The sequence below is a fragment of the Vanacampus margaritifer genome, chromosome 13 (genome assembly GCF_051991255.1).
Source record: "Vanacampus margaritifer isolate UIUO_Vmar chromosome 13, RoL_Vmar_1.0, whole genome shotgun sequence".
Lineage (NCBI taxonomy): Eukaryota > Metazoa > Chordata > Actinopteri > Syngnathiformes > Syngnathidae > Vanacampus > Vanacampus margaritifer.
Window position 1 is genome coordinate 11,759,415 of NC_135444.1, and position 22,913 is coordinate 11,782,327.

The 22,913-nt window shown below is 37.5% G+C and overlaps 3 protein-coding genes across 6 annotated transcripts in view; 1 reads left to right on the plus strand and 2 right to left on the minus strand.

Moving 5' to 3' along the window:
• obscna (obscurin, cytoskeletal calmodulin and titin-interacting RhoGEF a) overlaps positions 1-4,306 on the plus strand; it is a 37,420-nt gene extending 33,114 nt beyond the window's left edge. The window contains exons 75-81 of the mRNA XM_077584517.1: positions 67-172; positions 266-505; positions 1,682-1,905; positions 1,990-2,004; positions 2,258-2,354; positions 2,440-2,589; positions 3,790-4,306. Coding sequence (XP_077440643.1) covers positions 67-172; positions 266-505; positions 1,682-1,905; positions 1,990-2,004; positions 2,258-2,354; positions 2,440-2,589; positions 3,790-3,970 — 1,013 coding nt within the window. The 3' untranslated portion in view covers positions 3,971-4,306. The remainder of the gene's footprint in view (positions 1-66; positions 173-265; positions 506-1,681; positions 1,906-1,989; positions 2,005-2,257; positions 2,355-2,439; positions 2,590-3,789) is intronic.
• Position 4,307: 1 nt separating this feature from the next.
• On the minus strand, positions 4,308-11,954 carry guk1b (guanylate kinase 1b). 2 transcript variants are annotated; one of them, XM_077583651.1, is made up of 9 exons: positions 11,840-11,954; positions 9,600-9,714; positions 8,991-9,032; positions 8,570-8,689; positions 7,961-8,057; positions 6,616-6,754; positions 6,270-6,354; positions 6,120-6,205; positions 4,308-6,031 (listed from the first exon to the last, which is right to left on the minus strand). In XM_077583651.1, exons 2-9 carry the CDS (start codon positions 9,709-9,711, stop codon positions 5,999-6,001), a joined length of 714 nt encoding a protein of 237 aa, XP_077439777.1. In that variant the 5' UTR covers positions 9,712-9,714; positions 11,840-11,954; the 3' UTR covers positions 4,308-5,998. The 2 variants fall into 2 exon arrangements, with proteins under 2 accessions (XP_077439777.1, XP_077439778.1); XM_077583652.1 differs by lacking the exon at positions 8,570-8,689.
• Positions 11,955-13,908: 1,954 nt separating this feature from the next.
• rnf220b (ring finger protein 220b) overlaps positions 13,909-22,913 on the minus strand; it is a 35,932-nt gene continuing 26,927 nt past the window's right edge. Inside the window, exons 5-16 of one of the 3 annotated variants that reach the window (XM_077584241.1) lie at positions 22,777-22,869; positions 21,141-21,183; positions 20,800-20,889; positions 18,835-18,878; positions 18,445-18,532; positions 17,962-18,058; positions 17,526-17,585; positions 17,363-17,421; positions 17,191-17,275; positions 15,555-15,663; positions 14,503-14,577; positions 13,909-14,421 (exon numbers count right to left, since the gene is read on the minus strand). In XM_077584241.1, the coding sequence (XP_077440367.1) occupies positions 14,350-14,421; positions 14,503-14,577; positions 15,555-15,663; positions 17,191-17,275; positions 17,363-17,421; positions 17,526-17,585; positions 17,962-18,058; positions 18,445-18,532; positions 18,835-18,878; positions 20,800-20,889; positions 21,141-21,183; positions 22,777-22,869 (915 nt within the window). In that variant the 3' untranslated portion in view covers positions 13,909-14,349. Of the gene's footprint in view, positions 14,422-14,502; positions 14,578-15,554; positions 15,664-17,190; positions 17,276-17,362; positions 17,425-17,525; positions 17,586-17,961; positions 18,059-18,444; positions 18,533-18,834; positions 18,879-20,799; positions 20,890-21,140; positions 21,184-22,776; positions 22,870-22,913 lie in introns of all 3 variants that reach the window. The other 2 variants (XM_077584240.1, XM_077584242.1) reach the window with 2 other exon arrangements.

Sequence of the window (22,913 nt, forward strand, 5' to 3'; positions counted from 1 at the left end):
ACAAACCTTTAAAAGTAGGCCTTGAAAGAGCCTTCATAAAGTTTTTTTTGTTCTTTTGTTGCGCAGATGCAAACATTCCTCTCATCCAAACTGAGTGCCTCGGTTCAAAGGTGACTGGGTCAGAAAGTCAGCCAATACAGAGGCATTACAACTTCCTCTCAGAGATCAATAGGTTGGGATTTTATTAAGCTCTTGAAAGCTTGCATTAAGCAAAGCTCCGCCCTCGTGTTTCATGGCTCATTATTTGTCGTCATCATCACCCCAGGGGTCGCTTCAGTGTGGTCAACTTATGTCGCGATGCTGAGACCTGTCAAGTGTTTGCCGCTAAGATCACGCCTTACCGGGCAGAGCAGAGACAGTTGGTCCTGAAGGAATATCAGCTGCTGAGGAGGCTTCACCATTCCCACCTGGTACAACTGCACACTGCTTACATCACTTCTTGCTACCTGGTGCTGGTGGAGGAGCTCTGTCCTGGCAAAGAGTTGCTCTACAGTCTAGCTGCAAGGTGAGAGATGTTTGAAATCACTACAGCACTAAAAAACACACAAATACAGCAAGGCCCTATTGAAATTATTAACTCCACTAAAAGTGAGATAATCGTTTTTAATTGCCATTAGTGTTGGAGGAGTAACGCAAGTTAACTGGAAGGGGCCAATAAATTTTGGTGAGTATCTGACTACAATTATGACCAACAATTGTGTCAGTCTTTAAAAGGGCATTATCTAGTAAATTAGGCTCAGCAAAATATATATATCATAAGCAAATAAATTATCTAAAAAAATTATAATGCTTTTTTTTTTTAATGCATTTCAATGGGCAACAATTATACATTGATTTTTGTTATTTGTGGGCCAGCCTGGTTCCTATTACTGTAAATATATTGTTAAAAACAAGTAATGTTATGTTACTTTTCAGTTCCCAGAATGCATTGTGGGGCGCAATACATTTAATTGATAAAATTGTAAGGATTAAGGACATGTGATGTTGCACTAGTTACTACTTACGCACTTGCTTACTGTGACTTCAGGTGTGTAAAATAGTGACATCCATATTGGTCAACTAGCATTTTTCACCTATTGTTTATTTGAACAAACAAACAAAAACAATAAGAGGCAGATGCGAACAGCCCCTCAAAATGAGCCCCCAATGTTACTAGTTTCAACTCAAGCCGTTTATTACATCCAGTTGAAGCTAACTGTAAAACTAAAAACGCATTAAAACAAAGAGATTTACACGAAGAGCACACGCAAATATAAATTACACTTTCGTTTTGTATTACTTTCCAAACATAGCTAGCTCAAAGCTAATACACAATGGAATACACCATTGACCCGCTAGCAAAAATTAGCATGCTACTCACGGCACTCAAATCCCTCCAAACAACGGGTATTCATACACAAATGCTGCAGGAAGGTGCACAGACAAACGTTTTAATCGTACTCACGGACATATGCTCTTCCAAGGCTGTAAATAAATAATGTAATAAATAAATAAAGTTTTGTTTAGTTTTGTTTTTGAATATACTGTACTCAAGCGCTGTTTCTTCTTCTACTCCTTAATTTAACTACAAGGTGTATCTATCGCAATACAATGACCCACACTGCCCCTAAGTGGCCAAGTCGCGTACAGCATTAACAGCACTCCCATATTGATGTGACTCCTCCACGTGTATGTTTTGCAGAGACGTGTACTCGGAGGCTAACGTGGCCGAGCTGCTGGGTCAGATCCTGAGTGCAGTTGACTACCTTCACGGCCGGCGAGTGGTCCACTTGGACCTCAAGTCTGACAACATGCTGGTGGATGACGGCAACCACCTGAAGATTGTGGACTTCGGCTCTGCTCTGTCTTTCACGCCCGGCCAGCCCCTCCACACTGAGCACCTCCACGGCCTGTCGGAGAGCAAAGGTGATGAGGGAATGCTAGTTTGACTTTTTGCCGTGTTATAAATCTCTAATACACTAAATCTTTGACTGTCATGGCCTTCAACAGAGCGCCGCAGCAAAGGTGCACTTGGATGGATGGATGGATGGATGGATGGATGGATGGATGGATGGATGAGTGGGAATAACTTCAGCTGATCCTAACATCCATAAACGCAACAACCAATTTTACCATCATTTCCCCCCCACTATTCTTACTGTTATGATTTATTTTATTTTATATAACGGTCAATTTATCATGCGAGTGAACTTGCCATCAGTGTCAATAACTACACAATATTTTATGAACAACATCATGTTTCTGTCTGTTTTGTCAGTTTATATTATCCTTCCTAAAGCTCCGGAAATCCTGGAGGGCCAGGGTGTTGGGCCTGAGACCGATGTTTGGGCCATCGGAGTTCTCTTGTTTATTATGTAAGCACACACAAACACTCTCCTAACTGTTATGAATATTTCTTCTTATTCCAAATAGAGAATTTTTGTAATTTCTCTCTTCCAGGTTGAGTGCTGACAGCCCATTTCATGCGGAAGTGGGCTGGGAACAGGACAGAAACATCAAGAAAGGGAAGATCCAGTTTGGACGCTGTTACCCTGGTTTGTCCGAAGGAGCCTTGAACTTGATGAAGAGCAGCCTGAATAACAAATCCTGGTAAGCGTCTCATTGAAAGTATCACTTTAGATAGAGAATTGAGTTTTGAGGCTTGTAGTGTGGGTATTTGTATTCCCCAAACCTGTGGGCCATTAAGTGTAATACTTCTTAGGTCAGGGGTCTGCAACCTGCGGCTCTGGAGCCACACGTGGCTCTTTAGTACCTCTCCTGTGGCTCCATGTGGATTTCAAAAAATAATAATAATTTGTAGAAATAATCATTTAAAAAATACATACATATATATTTTTTGCATATAAAATATTATTTTAATGAATTAATGATTAAATAAAAATACTAATTGAATATTAAATATTTAAAAAATGGCAGTCGATTTTTAAGTTGTCAGAAAAAGATAAAAGAAAGGTACATGAAAACGTTTTTAAAATGACATTAACATGTTTAAAAACATGACCATAAAATGTCCAAAAAGGAAGATAAAAAGCAGAAAATTACCATAAAATGTCCATGAAATTGCCCAAAATGTCAGAGAATTGATTAAAAAAGGCAGAAAACAAAACATTCAAAAAAGTTACCATAAAATGTCCAAAAACAAAAGATGAAATCCCTAAAATTATGATATCCACAAAATTGCCAAAAAATGTCAGAAAATTAATAGCAAAAAAGTTTTTTAAAAAAAAAACATAGAAAAAAGTCAGAAAAAAATGTCAAAAAATAGCCATAAAACGTCCAAAAAATAAAGAGTGGCAGAAAATGACCATATGTCCATAAAATTGCCAAAAATGTCAGAAATTTGACAGAAAGGCAGAAAAGTCTAAACGGAAAATAATAATAATAATAAGAAAACCCACAAAAAAAAACCACGAGACTAAAGGTTGAAGAAAATGAATCTTTACGTATTGGATGCTGCATATTTTTCCATTATGGTGCAGCTCAAATTAGCTCATAGGCCCTCACTACATTAGACTAACACTAACACACTGTTTCCATCATCACAATCTTCAAATGTTTTGCATCTCCAGACACATTTTGTGTTATTTATTTGCCCTGAAATGGCTCTTTTGACAGGAAAGGTTGCTGACCTCTGTCCTAGGTCCACAAGTCCATTATTGGACCTTGTGACACCACCATGACAATCAGGGACTCTGAAACATATAAGCTAAGGCCTAAGGGTCATGAAGTCGGGTGAATGAGAAAGTATTGCAGGCCTACTATAAACTTTTTTTTTGTTTTTGTTTTAAGGGGGAGACCCACTGCGGCAGAGTGCCTCCAAAACGCTTGGCTGCGTGCTCATCGCGGTCCCCACCGATCACGCCACTCGAAGGTGTGTTTCTCCACTGATAAGCTCAAAGCGTACCTCATGCAGAAGGAGGAGAAGCGAGACCAAGTGCGCACCAAGCTTCAGGGTCCCTTCTTCCAGTAGCGGGTCAACAGAGAAATACAATGGTGTTGTGTGTCAACTAGCTGCCATCTGAGGAAAGGAAACTGTGATGCGTCTTAAAAAAGCTGTGTATCCGTTTATTGTTAGCATTGCAGTAAGAGTGTTCCAAGTTGTTTCGCTCTGGTTTAAATGCAAACATATCAGGGTTAATGTTCAGCGAATGAGTTTGAACTTGCATGTTACATTTTAATTTCACATTGTTCAACCCTTTCTGTTTTCATGTGTAAATGAGATTTTTTTTAGGTTGGACAATTTATTGTCAACCACCTCCTTGGATGAGTTACTGGATGACGGGTGAAATAAATGGCGTTAAATTGACTCGTGATTGCCATCATGGTATTTATTCAACTTGTAAACAATCACAAGCACATGCGGGTATTTTCAATTGGTAAACACACCAGACACTTCATTTGGTACTACCTCACAATCTAATGACACCCAATACAAAATAACAATTTAAATTTAACAGTAGCTTTATTCTTGTAATTGTGTAGCATGCACAGCAAAAAAATAGGCAGTGTTAAACATTTCCAAAATATCAATTTTGGTCCACGTTAAATATAGTTAAAACTTTTGAAAGTATCGAGTCCGGGCTTCGGCCTTCCTGGGTGGAGTTTGCATGTTCTCCCCGTGCTTGCGTGGGTTTTCACCGGGTACTCCGGTTTCCTCCCACATTCCAAAGACATGCATGGCAGGTTAATCGAACACTCCAAATTGTCCATAGGTGTGATTGTGAGTATGGTTGTTTGTCTCTGTGTGCCCTGTGATTGGCTGGCAACCAGTTCAGGGTGTACCCTGCCTACTGCCCGAAGCCAGCTGGGATAGGCTCCAGCACCCCCGCGACCCTTGTGAGGAAAAGCGGTCAAGAAAATGGATGGATGGATGGACTTTTGAAAGTCTTATTTGATGGAAATGAAACAACTCTGATAGTAGTTGAAATTAAACACTAGCCAACATTGATTAGTGTTGATTTTACACTACAATAGTGTAATATTACACGTCTAGTGTTGTACTTTTTTAACACTCAAAATAAGTTGCTTTCATTAACACTAGAAATGTTGATATCAACTAAATATTTAACTCTAATAGACTCAAAAAAGTGGTGTGTCAATTTTAACTCCCAAGTTTTTCCCACACACTGTAAAACAGTACATTCTATTTAAAAAACTAAATAAAACACACATTTGTATTTAAAGTGAAAAACTAGCAATTCCACCACTTATCACAATGCATTTACTTCACAATAACACAAAAAATGGCCAATCAATCCTCAAACACAGGTTACACAATATGACAATGTGGTACAATATGTTATTTGAATTTCATCATCATCCGTCTTTCCCAGTGATAAGCGAGGAGAAGGAACATGGCGTTGACTCGTTCGTCTCTCTCAACCTGGAGAATTGCAGATGTGAAGGCAGCAATGCTTAATTCCATCTCTGCAGTGTTAATATAACACTAGGTGATCAACTACTAGCTAAATAACACCTACTCTGAACATCATTTAACTCTGAAAATGTAAAAAATACATTTCGGGAGTTAAAATCAACTCCCCAAAACGTAACCCTGAAATTTTAACACTCCAATTTTTGTTGTCACATCACACTGAAAGGTGCTTCTAAATTTCAAAACACATTTTTAGTATGAGGTATTGGACTTGATTCGATTGGCTAATGAAGTGGTATCAGATTTAAGGCTCTATCTCTCCTCTTTAACACTGCCACGGTTATAGACCGATTCATAGCCATTTAACATTTTGCTTCTACTAAATACATGACATAAAATGATCCCCATGCATTGTTGAAATATTCACCACTGGTTTAATTAAGTCTAATAACACCAACTTCCATCTCTGTGTCTTTTTCTTCCGAGCATGAACTGATGCTCAACTAACCTCTCGCCATGAAACACAAGAGGGTCAAAGACAACATGTCTTCAGCGCACACTTTATTATTTGCTGTGTTGGTGAAGATGGACAACTTGGTCACACTCGGAGAGGCTGAAGAATTTTTACGATTTGGTCTCCTGAACCTTTTGGATTTCCTGTAAGAGAGCGATTTACAAACATTTGACAGTTGTTAAATATGTTTGGAACGATGTTGATTTCTAGATGGAATGTGTCTCGACTCACATCGTTGAGGATCTCCTTTAGCTCCTCATAAGCCCGTTCTAAGTCGTCATTGATGATGACAACATCAAACACTCCTGGCTCCTTACCTGCAGAGAAAGAATTCAGCTGATGTATTGAGATTTTCTAAGGTCATTTGAATTTTGAACTTACTGAGCTCCATGTCTATGCGAGCTGCCTCCAGACGTTTCTGTAAACTGTCCTCGGATTCAGTCTGTCGGTCTCGCAGACGTTTTTCCTACGGAAATTATTATATATATATATATATTTTTTTTAATAACTTTAAACTTTTTCCTTTCGTCATCATGTCTTTACATTGCATTCTATGTAAGTTTTCCCACAGAAACACACTTATGTACACCTGCATACTCAACTCAATTATTATTATTATTATTATTTAAATTGTGAGCTCTTGTATTAGAATATTATGCAGGTGTACCTAACGCATGCTTCCATCAGTGATGTAGTATTAAGCCTGCTGTATGAAATACTCCTTTACCAGAATCTCCATAGATGGAGCCTGGATGGAGATGTAGATGGGGTTGAGGTCCGTCTCTTTAATCCTCCTCACACCTTGGATGTCCACATCCAGGATGCAGATCAGGTTTTGGGCCTGCACGTCTTCTATGGCAGCTTTACTATGAAACACATACAGTACACGCACTTGTTGACTTCCCACATGAAGCGAGCAAGCTAAGAGGATGGCTTGCGTTGATCCGAGCCGCTCGCACTTTTTGCGCCCACCTCCCAATAAGAAGGTGAGATTGAATGTGACGCAATACACACTTGCGTTGTAGCATCAGGGGTTAAAGCGCCATCTGTCCCAAGACGTTTAATATCCTCTTGATCCTCTTGAACCCTGACTGTGCTCTTACACAAGGCAACTAATGTTCTTGTCCACTGTATTGAATTAAAGTGTTCAAATGGGTTACCTATTCATGGGATGTCTGGCAATAGATAACACTGTACAAGTGGCAGGAAGTAACCATAAATACTTAGACGCTGTACTTGAGTATCTATTTTTCTGTCCACTTTTTACTTTTACTCCATACGTTTTAAAACCGATATCTGGACTTTCTACTCCTTACTTAGTCAAAAAGGATTCTCTCGTGGTGAACATGTCCTCTTGTGCTAGCCTAAAAAACAACTTATGGTGTTCAGAAATTCTCAAGTCTAAAAAAAGAGGCTTTATTCTTTACTTGTGATCATTTGCTAATTTTGCTAATTTTGTTGTTTCCCCCAGTACAGTTACCAAGTTTAGCAAAGCTGTGGGAACACGTTTTGATTAGATAAGCATAAAAGTCGAGCCAATGCTAGCTAGCAGCTAGACAGGTAGTTAGCTCTTGAATGCTAGCCAGCAGCTAGATAGATATATATGGTTTTAAAAAAAAACATTTAATGTTTTTTTTTCCTTCTCAGTATGAGCATTATGTATGGTAAGTTATTTTTTAAAGGCTATTTTGTGTGCAGAGAAGTTTTTATTTATTTAAAAAAAAAAAATGTTTTAATCTTTAAACAAAACCCTAAAATTCACCTCAAAAATTAATCTCAAAAACTAAAATCTGACATTAGTAAAAAAGATGTTTACCATTGAAATTAGATAAGAATAAGTTCTCTGAAAAGTATTTGTTTAATAGTATGTATAATAAATGATATTGATCTGACTGATAATGATATGATGTATGCATTCTAAAATATTTAAATGTATTCAGATGCAAGATTCTCTAAAAGTGAATCACTTTTTAAATTGAACAACTGAAATACATTGACTTTTTTCCTGTAATATTCTAATTTATTACGATTCCCTCGTATGGCAGCAGCTTCCGCGGTTGTCAGATGTTTACCTTGTTCCATACATGTTGCCTGAGAACTCGGCGTTCTCAATAAAATCTCCCCGTTGGATGCCCTCCTGCATGGCCTCTCGGGTGATGAAGTGATAATCTGTGTAAAGGGATCATATATCGGAAACTGTCCATGCAGTATAATGGTAGCACAGGACTAATTGGATTCTATATGCTCACTTGGACACCACATGTATTTCTTTTTTCCGCCTAAAGAAACACACTGCAATCTATAATGAAACACTCAATCATTAGCATTAGAGGAAATTGTGATTAGGAAATGTGTGTACCAAAAAAGTTAGCATCATTTGAAAAATACCATGCTAATGATTGGTTGCAGCTTGTTTACGTTCTACTCAGAGGTTCAGTTTTTGTGGACAACCCCACAAACGGGACAGGACAACAGGAGTGACTACGGAGGCATCACGGGGGGCTATTTTCAAAAGCTTTTTACTCCAAAGTGTACTTATGTATTAATGTGATTCCCAAAATATTCTTCTCTTTTTTTCAGATCCAAAGAGCACTTCCTCTAAATCCAAAGAGAGCGTTCCAGGGTGATGAAAGTAACCCCCATCCCTCTGCCTTAAGATATGGAATCACACGGGCGGTCACCTTCATGTGTGCTTTCAGATTCATTTGGACACGAAAATGACTTGTCTAAGTCTTCTGAGGAAAAGGCGTCTGCTACGGGCAGTAAAGTAGCCCCCAGAAGCATGGGGAGCGAGTTGAGGCCTACGGAGAAAGCAGAACAGGCACACACACACACACACACAGCTTTATCCCGGCCTATAAGAAGGGAGATGGTGTGGGAAGTAACAAACAAAACCATTTTGTCAGTTCACTTGGGAGTAAGAAGTGATGCAGGAGCATCGGGGCAGGCTCGGGTGGGGGATACAATTTTCTATAACTTATTAAAATATTTCAGAATCAGGTGAAAATCTGTGTTCAGGTGAAAATCTGTGTCTGGGGCTACTACAGCGCAGCTGCTAAAACATCCAGATTGCCACAGGTTTGATCCCCGACTCGGTAGTACCTTTGCCGTTTTCCTCTCCAGGCCGAGGGTTCCTTGTTGTGTCTATGTGGAGAACACAACAGCATTAGATGTGGACCAGTCAAAAAAAAATTGTGAGTTTTTTTATTTAAAAAAATAAAATAAAAAATGAGACAATGAACAGTAGAGCTGCCATCCCAAAAATCTTCGTTCAAAAAAGCGGTCAGAAATGAATGGAAGCAAATGGAACTTCCTCTTAGCCATGCAAACATGGAAAATAATGTATATCGAGATATTTCAAACAAACATATCAGTTGTGAGAAGTTACATCTATCCAGTTGCCATATAGACAAACAGCTACAATCCCATTTACACCTAGAGACAATTTTAAAATTTCCATCAACCTGAAGTTAGCAGGCACAGTGAGAGCATGTCAATGCCACCCAAGAAGGCAGCTGAGATTTGACTCTAAATCTCAAAACTGCGAGGCATACGTGCTAACCACAAGGACACCTTGTTGCCTATGAAAGGTTATTGTAAATCAAAGATGTTGTTAAGATTAGAATATAGAATAAAAAGCCCATCCGATAGTAACAGACAAACTGCACTTTTTTCTCCTGCTTACTGACAGGAAGTGTTTGTTCCACTTACGTGACACGCTGAATCCAAAAACTCCTTCATGGTCCTTCATCAGCCTCTTCATCAGCGTGCTCTTGCCTGCTCCGGATGGGCCACTTAGCACCACAGGTCTCGGTCCTGACATTGTCTGACATAGACACACATTGACGTCACATCACCACCAACACCAATGACTGATTTCTTATTAGCCAGGGCTTTAAAATCTCATCACATTCTTGTTATCTCATTATTTATTTATTTTTTTAACGTTATTTGTTTATTTTGAAAATAGTACAGGGTTTTTGTCATTGTATCATTGAATCAACATGCTACTCGCATAATTTATGTGGCTTTATGTTAAACCTCACTCTTCACACATCAGATTTGGAATAAAAAAGAAACAACAACATCAATTCAAGTTCATTTTGATACTGGAATTGCCAATGTGAAGTAAATGTTTTTGACTGGCAAATATATTCCAACTAAGGTACTTCAAACATGTGTAAACGTATTTGCAAGCACATCCTAACATACATGTAGGCTAAATGCTAAGAACTTAGCATTTTCCCCCATAATGCTACAAGGTGTTGATTTGTCCATGCGCAAGTTTCAAATTTAAATTATTACTTCTTTTTTTTTTAATATATATTTCCATTTCCATTACACTAACAGAAACATTATGCTTATGTGTAATTTTTATGATTCCAGGACATAATTTCCATTTGGCATTTCCCCATACCATTATGCTAGGTTTTTAGCATTTAGCGGTAAATGTATTTTTGAACGTACTTGTAAATACATTTTACAAAAACATATTTGACAGAATTTTTTTTAATTCCACATTGGCAGTTCCATGCTTCCGTACATTTGCAACAAGCAAATGGCACTCATTCAGCGGAATGGCCCATAAACAAAAAAAAAAAAAAAAAAAAATGAAATGGCTACAATTAGTGGCACGTTTTTAATTATTCAACCTGTCATTTCACATTACTGACATAGATGACCAAAGACATGTTATTTGGAGTACACAAAAAGTATTTTTTATACACTTTGAGTGAAATGTGAGTAGGTTAGTTCCTAAATAGTGAACTGCGACTAGGCGGGGCTTCACTGTACTCCAGTTACCATAGAAATGTTACTAAACCGGAAGTCCTGCTAAGTCATCTGTGCTAATCTCTTGATCCCTGCTCCTCCTCTTATCCACCTCACCTCCACACACAAACTGTACATGCACGCACAAAGACGGACAAACAGACGCACTAACACAGACGTTTAAAAGTAGATCTCTTCTTCTTCATCACAACACTTTTAATTCATCCTACTAACTGAGCGACCCCGTCTCCTTTTAATTCAAATATGAAAACATGCCCCTCCACCTAATTGGTGAGCGGTGCGACAGGCCAAGGCCCACAGGTGAACGTTAAGAATACTCATTAATGAAGTTGTGGCGAGTCGGTCAGAAGGATTAATTGGGGCTGGGCAAGGACAAGTGACCTTTTTATAGCTGCGGTGCGAAGTGAGTTCATTTAGGATGCCCAATTATCTTGCACAGCATTTTCATTTTAACAGCTTGTTTTATATAGGAGATTAAGTCTTCATCTGACAATTCCATAGCAGGTTAACCTCGTAAAAAGTTGGTTATTACACTAGATTTTCTTTTTCTACATTTACAGCAAGAAAATATTTTCAGTTTTAGGCAATGATGTATTTTTTTTTCAGTTCTCTATTACATTTTTGCAAATGTGAGTGCCTCTGGTTTTATTTTTATGTTGTTGAAGCACACCAAATTTTATTGTATATTTGTGTATGCAATGAGAATTTCATTTAAAATTCCTCAATGGCAAGTGTAAAATATTTTGAGTTTTATTTATATAGTTAAAAAAAAAATTTATTAGACTGTATTTCACTTAATCAACAAAGACTACAAGGAATTTTATTTTGCATCTATACATTCTTATACATATTTTCTGTCTACTTGTGTTCAGCTTGTTTTATTGGCATATTGAATTAAATATAAAATGTTTTGATTAAACACAAAATAACAATAAATAAATGTTAGACTACAAAGTTACATAAAACAGGCATTCTGTTGTGTTTTAGTGTATATTGATACGATTCTATTTGTTCATATCTTACTTGTACCTGGTCATCCAATCAACATCCAAGCCCCCCAATTTATATATATATATAATATACTCATTCTAATTCTAATCCAAACAAATACAGTACAAATATATATAATATTCCCTCACAAATGATATGATTTCTCTTACCGTTCTGCACCCTTGAGGAGATGTGGAGTGGACCGCTCAGTCAGGCGTGATGTTTACTGAAGGATTCGCTGATCGGCTCACTGTCAACCTCAATTACCGCCGTCTCGCCTATGCAACATCCGCGGACCAATCGCATGTCTGCGTGCTGGGCCAGCTTGTTTATATCCAGCCCATTCACACCTGGAAGGGTCCACAGGTAGCCCTCGTATAATGACAGCTGGCATAAGTTTACATGAGGGATTTTCAATACCATTTTTTTATACGCACACTCAACTCTTGAGTAATCACCTACACCGATACCAAGTGCCGATACCAAGTGCCGATACCAAGTGCCGATACCCCGAGTACTTTTGATGCATAAAATACACCCCCCACCCCCACCCCCCAAACAAACAAACAAACAAACAAAAAACTATGAAAGATTATTTTAAAGAAAGGCCTACATATCCCAATACAGCATTTCTCCTTAACCCTCCTGTTAGATTGATTTCTCAGGAACAACTATAATGTTCCCTGGTCAATTTGACCCAGCCTATGTTTAATACTCCAAAAGCATTCCGATAAACATTATTAACCGTTTGAATTGAAATATATGTCCTAGTAGACCATTTGAATTGCTGAGTAGTTTCATAGCAAAAAAAATACTAATTTCTAGTTCTTCAACATGAAAATGGGTCAATTTGACCGGGCTATGTTTAATGTCCCAAGAGCATTTCGATAGTAACCATTCTAATTGAGGATAATTTTTGTAGCACAAAATAGTAATTTGAAGTTATTTAACTTAGAAATTGGTCAGTTTAACTCATTCACTCCCAGCTCCTTCGCTCCCGGCTGTTTTACTGGATTTTGACTGATTCTCAAAGGCCCACAGAATATTGTGTTCTATTGCTATAAAAACATGGACCCTACCAAAAGATTGGAGTCTCTTATTTCATCAGGAAAAAAAGTATATTTCTATCTGTTTCCGTTTTGCATCAATTAGCATTAGAATATAGCTAAGTTTAATCTTTATTCACAAATCTGTTTAGAACTGTGGGTAAATCCGCTTGTTTGCAACATTGCCCTGGTTGATCTCTTATACTCTGCTGTCACCTGTTGGCCGTTTGTGTAATAACTACCATTGCTTCAACCGTTCTGTGCAGTTGAGAGGCTGCATCAAAGCCTTCTGTATGCTCTAGCATAAAAAAAACAAAAACATAAAAAACGTATAAATATGTCTTTGGGACACTTAAAACATTTAAAATAGAATGTATTTATACATTTTTGGGAGCAAATGAGTTAATGTTCGAAAAGCATTCCAATAAACATTAGTAACCATTTTAATTGAAAATATGTCATAGTAGACTATTTGAATTACTGAAAATTTTTGCAAAAATAAATAAATACAAATTTGTAGTTCTTCAACATGAAAATGGGTCAATTTGACCCGGCTATGTTTAATTTCGGTAGTAACCATTTTAATTGATGAGAATTTTCATAGCAAAAAAATACTAATTTGTGGTTGTTCAACAGTTTGACCCTGGCTATGTTCAATGCTCCAAAAGCATCCCGATAAATATTGCTACAGTTCATTAATGGTTTTCATTGCAAATATGCCAAAATGAACCATTTCTTACCGTCTTTTGGTGCCAAGTTTCATAGCGAAAAACTAATTGTTGTTCTTAACAAAGTGGGTCATTTTGACCCACGGCGTAACAGGAAGGTTAAAATTGTATGAAATTAATGTCAAATTTCAATTCTTCAAATTTCTAGTTCCTGATTGTAAAACAGCCACAAGGCATCGGCCGCCGTTGCGAGCAGAAATATCATCCATCCCTAGTTTGCATATTTGGAAGTTGTTCTGTTTGGCCGATGTGTAGAAATAAAGTGATTAAACAAACCTCATATCATGAACAGATATTTGTTGAGGTGCAACTTGACCTTGTGGATTTGTCACTTGTGTAATCTCTCCAAGTAAAGGCAGAGAATTGTGCAAGTGAGACTCCAACTGAGTGCCTGGGCTCGGCCCGACTAATCCCGCAGTGACCCACTTCTTAAGATCGACCCATTGACTCAACTCAACTCGACCCTTTCATAATGCATAATGCCCTTTGGCCACAACTTTTATTATAGTAACATTGATAAAGACAAAAAGTGGGGAGGTTGTATGAGAAGAGGAGGAGCCAAACAAACATTAAGACAAACTCTGTACAGTAAATACAGTCGGGTTGTTCTAATCAACATCATATACAAACACCAATTCAAACACAAAAACTATATACATGTGCTTTGCAGGAAAACAGACAAAAATGGTTATAAAATTGATAAATATTGCCCCAAAGAGTGTTACTAAGGTGTTTCCACCAAATAAGTTCATGTTAAAATGTCACTTTGGAGATGTTTTTTTTTGTTTTGTTTTTGTTTTAGTGGATGCACTGACTAAAAAGTAGGTCCAATGTGAGGTGAGATTGGGAAGAGGGTGGGAGTCAGGCCAGCTGCTCACAAGTCCACCCGTTATGACGGGCCTGGCGTCACAGATAGACCCGCCGCAGGTCGCCGGGCGAGGTGATGGTGTTGCACTGAGGGCACAGCTTCTTTGCTCCCTGATGACGAAAATCGCACCACAATCAATTCCAAATGTTGCTTATGATTATTTATTTATTTTTTGCAGAAAGGAAACATACCAGTGTTCGGAGCCAACACTCCTCACAGTGAACATGCCAGCACTGGATGGAAGTGAGCGGGGTTGAGTAAGTGTCCTACAGGATGAAACACAGGCCCAAACATTGGAGTTGTAACACTCAACCAGACCACTAGATGGCGATAAATAGCTTTTTTTTTCTTTTTCGTTTTTTTCTTCTGCAAGTCAACTTGATTGTTGTTCACGCATGTGATTTGTTAACGGGAGATTAAAGTGATTTTTCTTCTGTGCATGCTGACAAATACATTGCAGGTATAAATGACAATTAGAAGCCCCTGACATCAGGTATTTTATTTCTCAGATTTAATTTGAGGCTAGACCTAAAGAGATTGAAGCAACCCATTATTTGGCCCACAGTTTGGGAAAATTTAGGCATAAATAAATAAATAAATGGGAAAAAAGAACAAATGAAATCAATACAATAAAAAAAAAAAATCTAAAATTGGTAGCAGTAGACAGTGCAAAGAGTCATACAAATAAACATAATTCCTAATTTTATTTAAAAAAAGAAAATATTTTTTTTACATGTGTAATGAACATGTTAGTTAAAAGCCACACACATTTTCTCATTTTCAGATATGTAATTTCAGGTCCCATTTAAATAGATTAAAACAACATCCATCCATCCATTAATCCATCCATCAATTATTTGTCTGAAAATGTAAGAATGAAATAAAGTACAAACATAAATAAATAAAAACGTTTTTTTTTTTTAAAGAGAGAATTCCAATTAGTGGCAATACGGAGTGCAGGCAGTCAGAAAAATATGTTGCTTTTTAAAATTATTTGAAGTAATCATTTTATGTATTTTTAAGATTCTTTAAAAAAATAATAATGTTGCTATCTCATTAAAACAATGTACATCTCCAAATATAATAATTACTTTATTTTTAATTATTTCTGTATTGAAAAAAAAAGAGATAGAATTCTATCAATGTGAAATGTAAAGAAAAGTTCCATGGGATTCAGAGAATAGACTAAAATTCCAAACACTTTCTTATCAACTATCATCCCAAAATGAAGACATCCACTCACCATGCAGATGAGGCATTTAAATCTGTCTCCTTTACACAACTGTTTCTCCAAATCGCGTATCCGAGCTTTAAGAGCATCCAGGGATGTCAGCGCAGAGTCTTCTGAGAGCCTTCACACACATGCGCACGCACACACACACACAAACGAGAGACCGCCAGTTAGACCCTGCATAGTCATTTATAAATGAAGACATATTAAATTATTGGCTGGCCAACATGGACCGTGAGCATGAAATTTAGCAGCAATCAAAATTGGTTGCTTGTGCTGTCATTTATCATAGGATGAGGGATGGAGGGGTGGGGGCGCTGTGGGGAGATTGGGGGAAAGAGGGTTGCTGATTGGGATCGAAAGGACAGACTTTTGCTGTTGATCTATTGCTTTGTTTTTAAAAAAAATTTTTTATGTCAATAACAGTGCTGACCCTACGACGGCGTATTATGGCCACGTATATATATATATTTTTTTCAAGAGGGGTAATAATCCGTAAAAAAAAAAAACTTGAAAATTTGCATTTGCAAGTTTATAAAGTGACAAATTTGCCAGTTCATAAATTTGCGAGAGAAAAAAAACACAGAAACTTACAACAAATCCTACACGTACTACTCGGATTTTGTGCCAATACATTTCGGTCGGGTTTTCAAATAAGGAGATAGTAATTGCTTTAGCAGAGATTAACCATATGATGTTTGAAGCGTCGGGTACGGCCAGCGGCAGACGCTTCACTTTGCGAAGGTCCACACCCTGAAAATCAAGCATTTAAGTTAATTTGTTAAAATGTATATTTACTTGTACATTTATGTTTCCAGAATTATTATTTACACATTCATACATTTTGGTATTTTTATTGTGCAAGAATCTAAGTTGATGTGTCGAATCAGCTGCTCTCCTTCATTCACTTGCATTTACTTAAAGTATGCTAGCTTCTGATTGGTTAGTGTTAGTCAGCTGATAGGGTATCAGGAAGTGTTGCCGCTCTAGCTGCCGTGTATGACGAGTAAAACTTAAATTAAGAATGAATCTGTCTCCATCCTGCCTTTTCATTTTATAAACAGTGTCCCATTAACCACCAACGAATCCTCACATTAGACTATAGCTACGCTACGTGTATTTGTCGTAAGTTTCTGATTTTTTCTCTCGCAAATCAGCCACTTTAGAAAGTGGCAAATTTTTGAGTTTATTCTCAAAATATTACCCATCCTCTGGAAAAAAATAAAATAAATAAATATATATATATATACGTGACACTAATACGCCGTCGTACTGGCACATGTCGCTATGAGTGGAAATAAAGTTTTAGGTGATTGAAGGTTGCCAGGCATCATGAGCTCACTTTTGGCGTTCATTCATTGGGATTCCATCATATTGTATATATCAACTTCAACAAGATATGGATGAATAAAAGCTATGTCATTATAGTAGAAGAAATGTATTGGGGGATAATTTTTTTTAAAGGGAAACCCAAAACAAATCTTCAAAAAAATTCTAATAATTTTTCAATATAGACTGTTTTCCATTAAAAATGGGGGGAAATGTGTTTGTGGGAAGGGAAAACTAAAAAAATTAATTAAAAAAATCACCAAATATTAAAAAACATTGGGGGGGGAATCAGCGAATATGCGAATCCACAGATGCTTACATGTCTCCGTCATCGCTTCTGCAGGTTTTTGGGAGGACAGGTGTACTTCCCTCCACTTTATCCCCACTACTGGTGGATGGACTCTCTACATAGACACGAATCAACACAAAAATACAAGATAAGAATCAGCCAATAACTTGTAATTGTCATCAGTCCTTTGAGCTTCCCATACCTTCATTTGACCATTTGGAAATTTCCCGATGGACTCCAGAGTCAGGCAATGTTCCCACACTGCTACGTAACAACAATGAAACATGATTTCACGTGACGCTCAGTCAAGTACGTGTTCATCGCTAAGAAGCTTCAAAGCCATCATGAGATTTCAAGAAACATACTTAGCTGCCGTCTCTTTGCTGTTTTCTCCAGAGCACATGATCACATCTGTCTCTGTGTATCTAAAGCGAAAGCTAAGGAGAAAAAGATAAAAACACCAAAAACATTGTACGAAGGCAAATTTATGAATCTGCCAGGAACTTATTTTTGATTTCCTTGTTGATTTCTTATTTAATAGAATCATACGCAAAAAAATATTATACAAAAATGAGTGAGCCAATTTCCACAAAATTAAAAAAAAATGTCTATTACAGATTTCAGGATGTTATTTTACGATTAAAAATACTTTTCCCTTAAAAAAATGTTTTTTATAGCACTTGTCCGCATTAAGGTCACATGACTTTAAACAAGGTAAAAATAAAAAGCAATCGCAGGTAAAATAAATAAATAAATAAATGAATAAACAAACAAACAAATAAATAAAAACTTCAAGGATACTGTGCTCGTCCATACTCTAAGGTGTCGTCTCCATCCACGTCGAGGTCTGCGTCGCTGTCCCGACCTTCTTTAGACGTGCTGCTCACCAACATTGAACCTGAGGCGACATGTTCACATTAATAGGGAGAGATGTCAACAACTCCAAAAGCTTCACCATCCGCATTATCTGCAAACTTCCGGAGCTTTCCCATCACTTCTGCCATGCTTGTTTTTTTATTTTATTTTTTAAAGTTTTACTTGTTGAGCTGCCCTGCCGAAGATAAAATCCAGCCACTTTAACAGCGGTGTGTTTGGTGTATCTGTCTTGTGACAATTTTGCATGTCAGAGCCCGTCATTGCGCGGATGTTAACCTTCAAGGCATGCTCTTCTTCTGTAATGTGGATTGAAAAGTTCAGTGCTTTTTCTACAACTGCCACTCAGTCGTGTTATTATCGTCCAATGCACAGCATGGCACGCACACACAAATACACAAACACACCTACCTTTGAACCCTCCGACTAGCGACATCATCTGTATCTTCCGCCTTTCGTTCCACTCTTCCTCCGACGGTGTCGTGTCTGCAGGGGCCTCCTAAACAAAGACACACACAAAGAAGAGCACATTTACATTTACACACATGAAGAACGCACACTAGGATGATTGCCTTTATGCTTCTAGTGGCCCCGGGGCAGCGTTTTCATAACAAGTCAAGTGTTTTCACGTGAATACACGCTGACATGACAGTGATTCTGATCCCAACAGTGTCCTATATCAATCTTGACCCGCTGATATTTGGATATCTCCAGTGACAATAAAAATGTCACAAAGTATGGTTTCATCTGTCTTTCACGTGATGGGGGAAAAAAAAAGAAAGAAGATCAAGACAACCGTACCTGCCCGTCGTCTGGTTTCCTCCGCTTCATTTTGCTGATCTTGACTGAGGACAAAAGACAGAGACAAAGTTGAAGCCACATTGCTGTCATTGATTCTGATTCATATTTGATTCATTTCACTCACAATGTTTAATTGTTAATCTGTATTGAACTGGTTTGGACATTAGAAATTGTGCTGTAAGATGTTTCTGTTATTTTAGTTTACATTACTATTTACTCTTAACACAATTTGACAAAAAAAGTAGGTTTTTATTTTTACAGACAATTAATATGAATTCTAGAATACAAAAATGATGTGTGGATCACAAAGCATTTTGGGGGGAAAACACAAGTACAGTATATTTATAAATATATAAATAATGCAATTATAAATGAAATAAATAAACCCATATTGATCGATTCAAACAGTTTAAACTTTAAACTGTTAAAGCTTATCCCTGCCGCAATTTTTCAAAAATTTTCCAAATAAAACCCCCAAAATTATTATTTTTATTTAAAAAAATTTTCATCCCCTACTTTATATATTTTTTACAGATTCAATCTTTTCCAACTTTAAACTGTTCAGGTTAACCATACTGCATTTTTGTTTCCAAAATTTCAAAATAAAAGCCAATATTAAGATTTTTTCTTTCTCTCTTTCCTTTAAATTTCTATAACCATTTCAAGTTGGAATGGTTTGAGTTGTTAATAACAACATTCATCTTATCCCTACAGCAAAAATATTTCAAAATTTCAAAATAAAAGCCTAAAAAATATTTTTGTTTGTCTTTCCCCTTCTAATTTAGATTTTTTTTTAAACATTCATCTCATCCCTAGCGCAAAATAAAAAAAAAATTACACAATAAAAGACAAAATTATTTTCAGTTCTACTTATAACATATTTTGACCAACTTTTCAGGTTTCAGTTTATTTAATTAATTAATTAATTAATTAATTCAAAATTGCAAAATAAAAGCCAAACAATTAAGATGTTTCAAATCATTAAAACTTTCAAACGTATCCCTCAAAAATAATTTAATAATGTTATTCTTTTCTTCCTCTAAATTTTCCACTATGAGATAATTGAATAAATTGAATGGAAAAATAAAGTACATTGATTTAATATGACCTTATTGCAAACTGTCGTCCTTCCTTTGTGAACCCTATCCTGTTGGCATGATTACATAACACACAGATCCTGAAGCAAAATATCACGTACAGTAAGAGCATCATGCCAAAAGACTTGTAGACTAAAATGATTGTGTGTCACGGCACCTCCACTTTTCTCTGTGATATAAAAGTTAACATGGCAGAACACCAGCAGCCCCTCCTTCACCATTGGGTCCACACTGACTGCAGATTGCAAGCAAGGGACATTAGCTTTTAGGGCCCCTTAATTTCTGCATGACAGTGGCTCCTGACAGTGGGGTGACGGAGGGTGATGGTGGTGGTGCGCAGACACACACGCACACACACACACTGGGGCTGGCGGCCGTGACCCCGAGCGCCGCCATGCCAGCAAATATAATGAGGGTTAAAGAGGCGGTCATAGATGAAGAAGAGCTCATCAAACAGGAAAGAAGAAGAGAGAAGGAAAGTGAGAGGTTGATTAATCAACACAAGACACACTCGCACACACTCTTCTTCCTCTGATGTGTATTTAGAAGCTCATTATGGCGTCCTGTTATAAGCCCAATAAAGGCTAACAGACCTCGACAGCATTGGCAGTTTGAAGAGTCAGCTCGAAACTGAAAAAGCGCAGCAATTCCTCTATGTGGGAATTATTCCTTTCATTCATTATCACTATTTTGGAAATAGGTGTCTAAACATGCGGATTTTTGCTATATATTGTGAAAATGTCTTGCTTCTGAATGAGTAAGAAATGACAAATAAAATTATATATGTATAAATAAAAAATTTAAAAAAGCTCCAAATCATTGTATCATTGTAAGTTTGCATCCAATTTGCATCTGCGTTGTGTCTTACCAGCTTGTGCGCAGTCTAGGTGAGCTCCCGCGCTGTGGGGGCGTAATGGGGCGGATTTGACGTAGCACCTGCACCAGCAGAGGTCGTCGACTGTTAACATATCAAGAGGTCAAAGTTGAAAGGTTAATAACTCCTCTGCTCGTGTGGGCGCTAGGCCAGTTTGGGGAGGCGGGCGCGCGCGGGGGGTTAATGTAACACAACACAACACACACGATGGCCATGTGAAAAAGGGAAGACGGCTGTATATGAGTCTCGCGCTCGTGCCTTGTTTTTTTTATTGGCACACTGAGTCAGCAGCAATGAAAGAAAATATTTGCTTTCGTGAGCATGCATCAACATACCGTTTAGTCTCGTGTGTCTGTTGGCCCGCACACGCAGAAACGTCTGTATCAAAGAGAAACAACATCGTGTCATAACACATGAATACTAATTATGCATAGGAACATGATTCAGTTGAAATAAAACGACATTATGTCTTAGAATTTTGTTTCAAGGGTTAGGCAGCACGGTGGCATGTGATTAGCATGCGCATTTCTGAAGTCTGGGGTTTGAATTTCCGTTTGGAGGCCTTTTTGCATATTATTTTGTGTTTTCACTTTTGTACCAGCGTGATATCGGCCTGTTAAATTAAATTGAACTTTTATTTAAGCAGTTGCAACATTAAGCAGTCGCGTCATACAGGAGAGGAAGTTGTGAGCTCATTGTGACATCTGCATTTGATTTCTTTGATTTCCTTGCAGTTACTCTTTTAGGAGTTAAGAGACTGGTACCACTGATGAACATATTACTTGTGAGTGTTGGCTGCAGTGTGTGATCAACTCGAAGCCCATAAAAATGCTGAGTCACTGGCACCACATCAAGACCAGCAACAATGTTTATGATGTCGCTAACTACTAGCTGAGCAACCCCCCCACACACACACATTCAACGCATGCAAAATCAATGAATTCTCCTGGCTTTACATTTGCTGGTCACAACATTAGGTACACTTCAATATAATGAGATCCACTCCAAAGGCATACATGTGAAGTCCACCCAAAAATGTTCCTTATATGCTCTATGCAATCCCAATAGTCGAAACAGTATTCTGATTAATATTGTGTTTGTGGAATATGAATAAAGCAGCAAAATCCACCCGTTTTTATCCATTCAGCGGCATGACATCACAATTTCTCAGGGCTCAGGTAACGACCAATCACAGCTCAGTTTTCAAATGTCACATGACAAAAGTCAGAACACAGGTGAGCCGTGATTAGTCATTACCTGAGCCCTGAGCAACTGTAATGTCATTTCAGTAGCAAGTGACAAAATGGCCGCTCTATGAGATGGGGGGGAAAACAGGTGTTTTTTGCCGCTTAATTCAGGTTCCACAAATACAATATTAATCAGAATGTCGTGTTTACAGTAGTAAGGCTGCATGGCAAATATTGTAAAACACAATTTTGGGTTGACTTCCCTTTATTAAAAAACAAAAGTCTGTCATCATGGAGCAATAATTTCAAATGTCAAATTATACTGAGAGAGCTGTAGCACTTCAACAATATATTTATTGTGTAGAACTGCACTGCAACATAACATTTTGTCCCTCTCATTGTGTAAAATAAGCATTTGCAAAAGTATTAGCCCCCTTTTTGACCTTTTGCCACATTTCAGGCTTCAAACATGAAGACATAAAATTTGATTTTTTTTTTTGTGCGTGTAAAGAATCAGCACCAAGTGGGACACAATCATGATGTGCAAGAAAATGTATGCAATATTTTATTATTATTATTATTATTTTATTTATTTTTACAAATAAGTAACTGAAAAGTAGGGCATGAGAATTTTTTTCTCAGTGCAGCCTGCCTCCAGAAGTGAAAATGGATGAAGAGTGTTTATGCTACAGTCCACACCGACCCGGCCTAATGTCGAGTTTATTATTTTAAACGTACTCCTCATTGGTCGGTTGATTATTGAGATTTTGATCGTAAACTTCACCTGATATCGATCAGAGTGGATGTCGTCGGCTGGTCGAGGGGGTGAGGTCGGAGAACTTCCTTCGCGTTTGATGTGCAGAGAGAACGAAAGAGACTAAAAAGAAAATGTGACACGGAAGCTCTGAGGAGAAATTGATT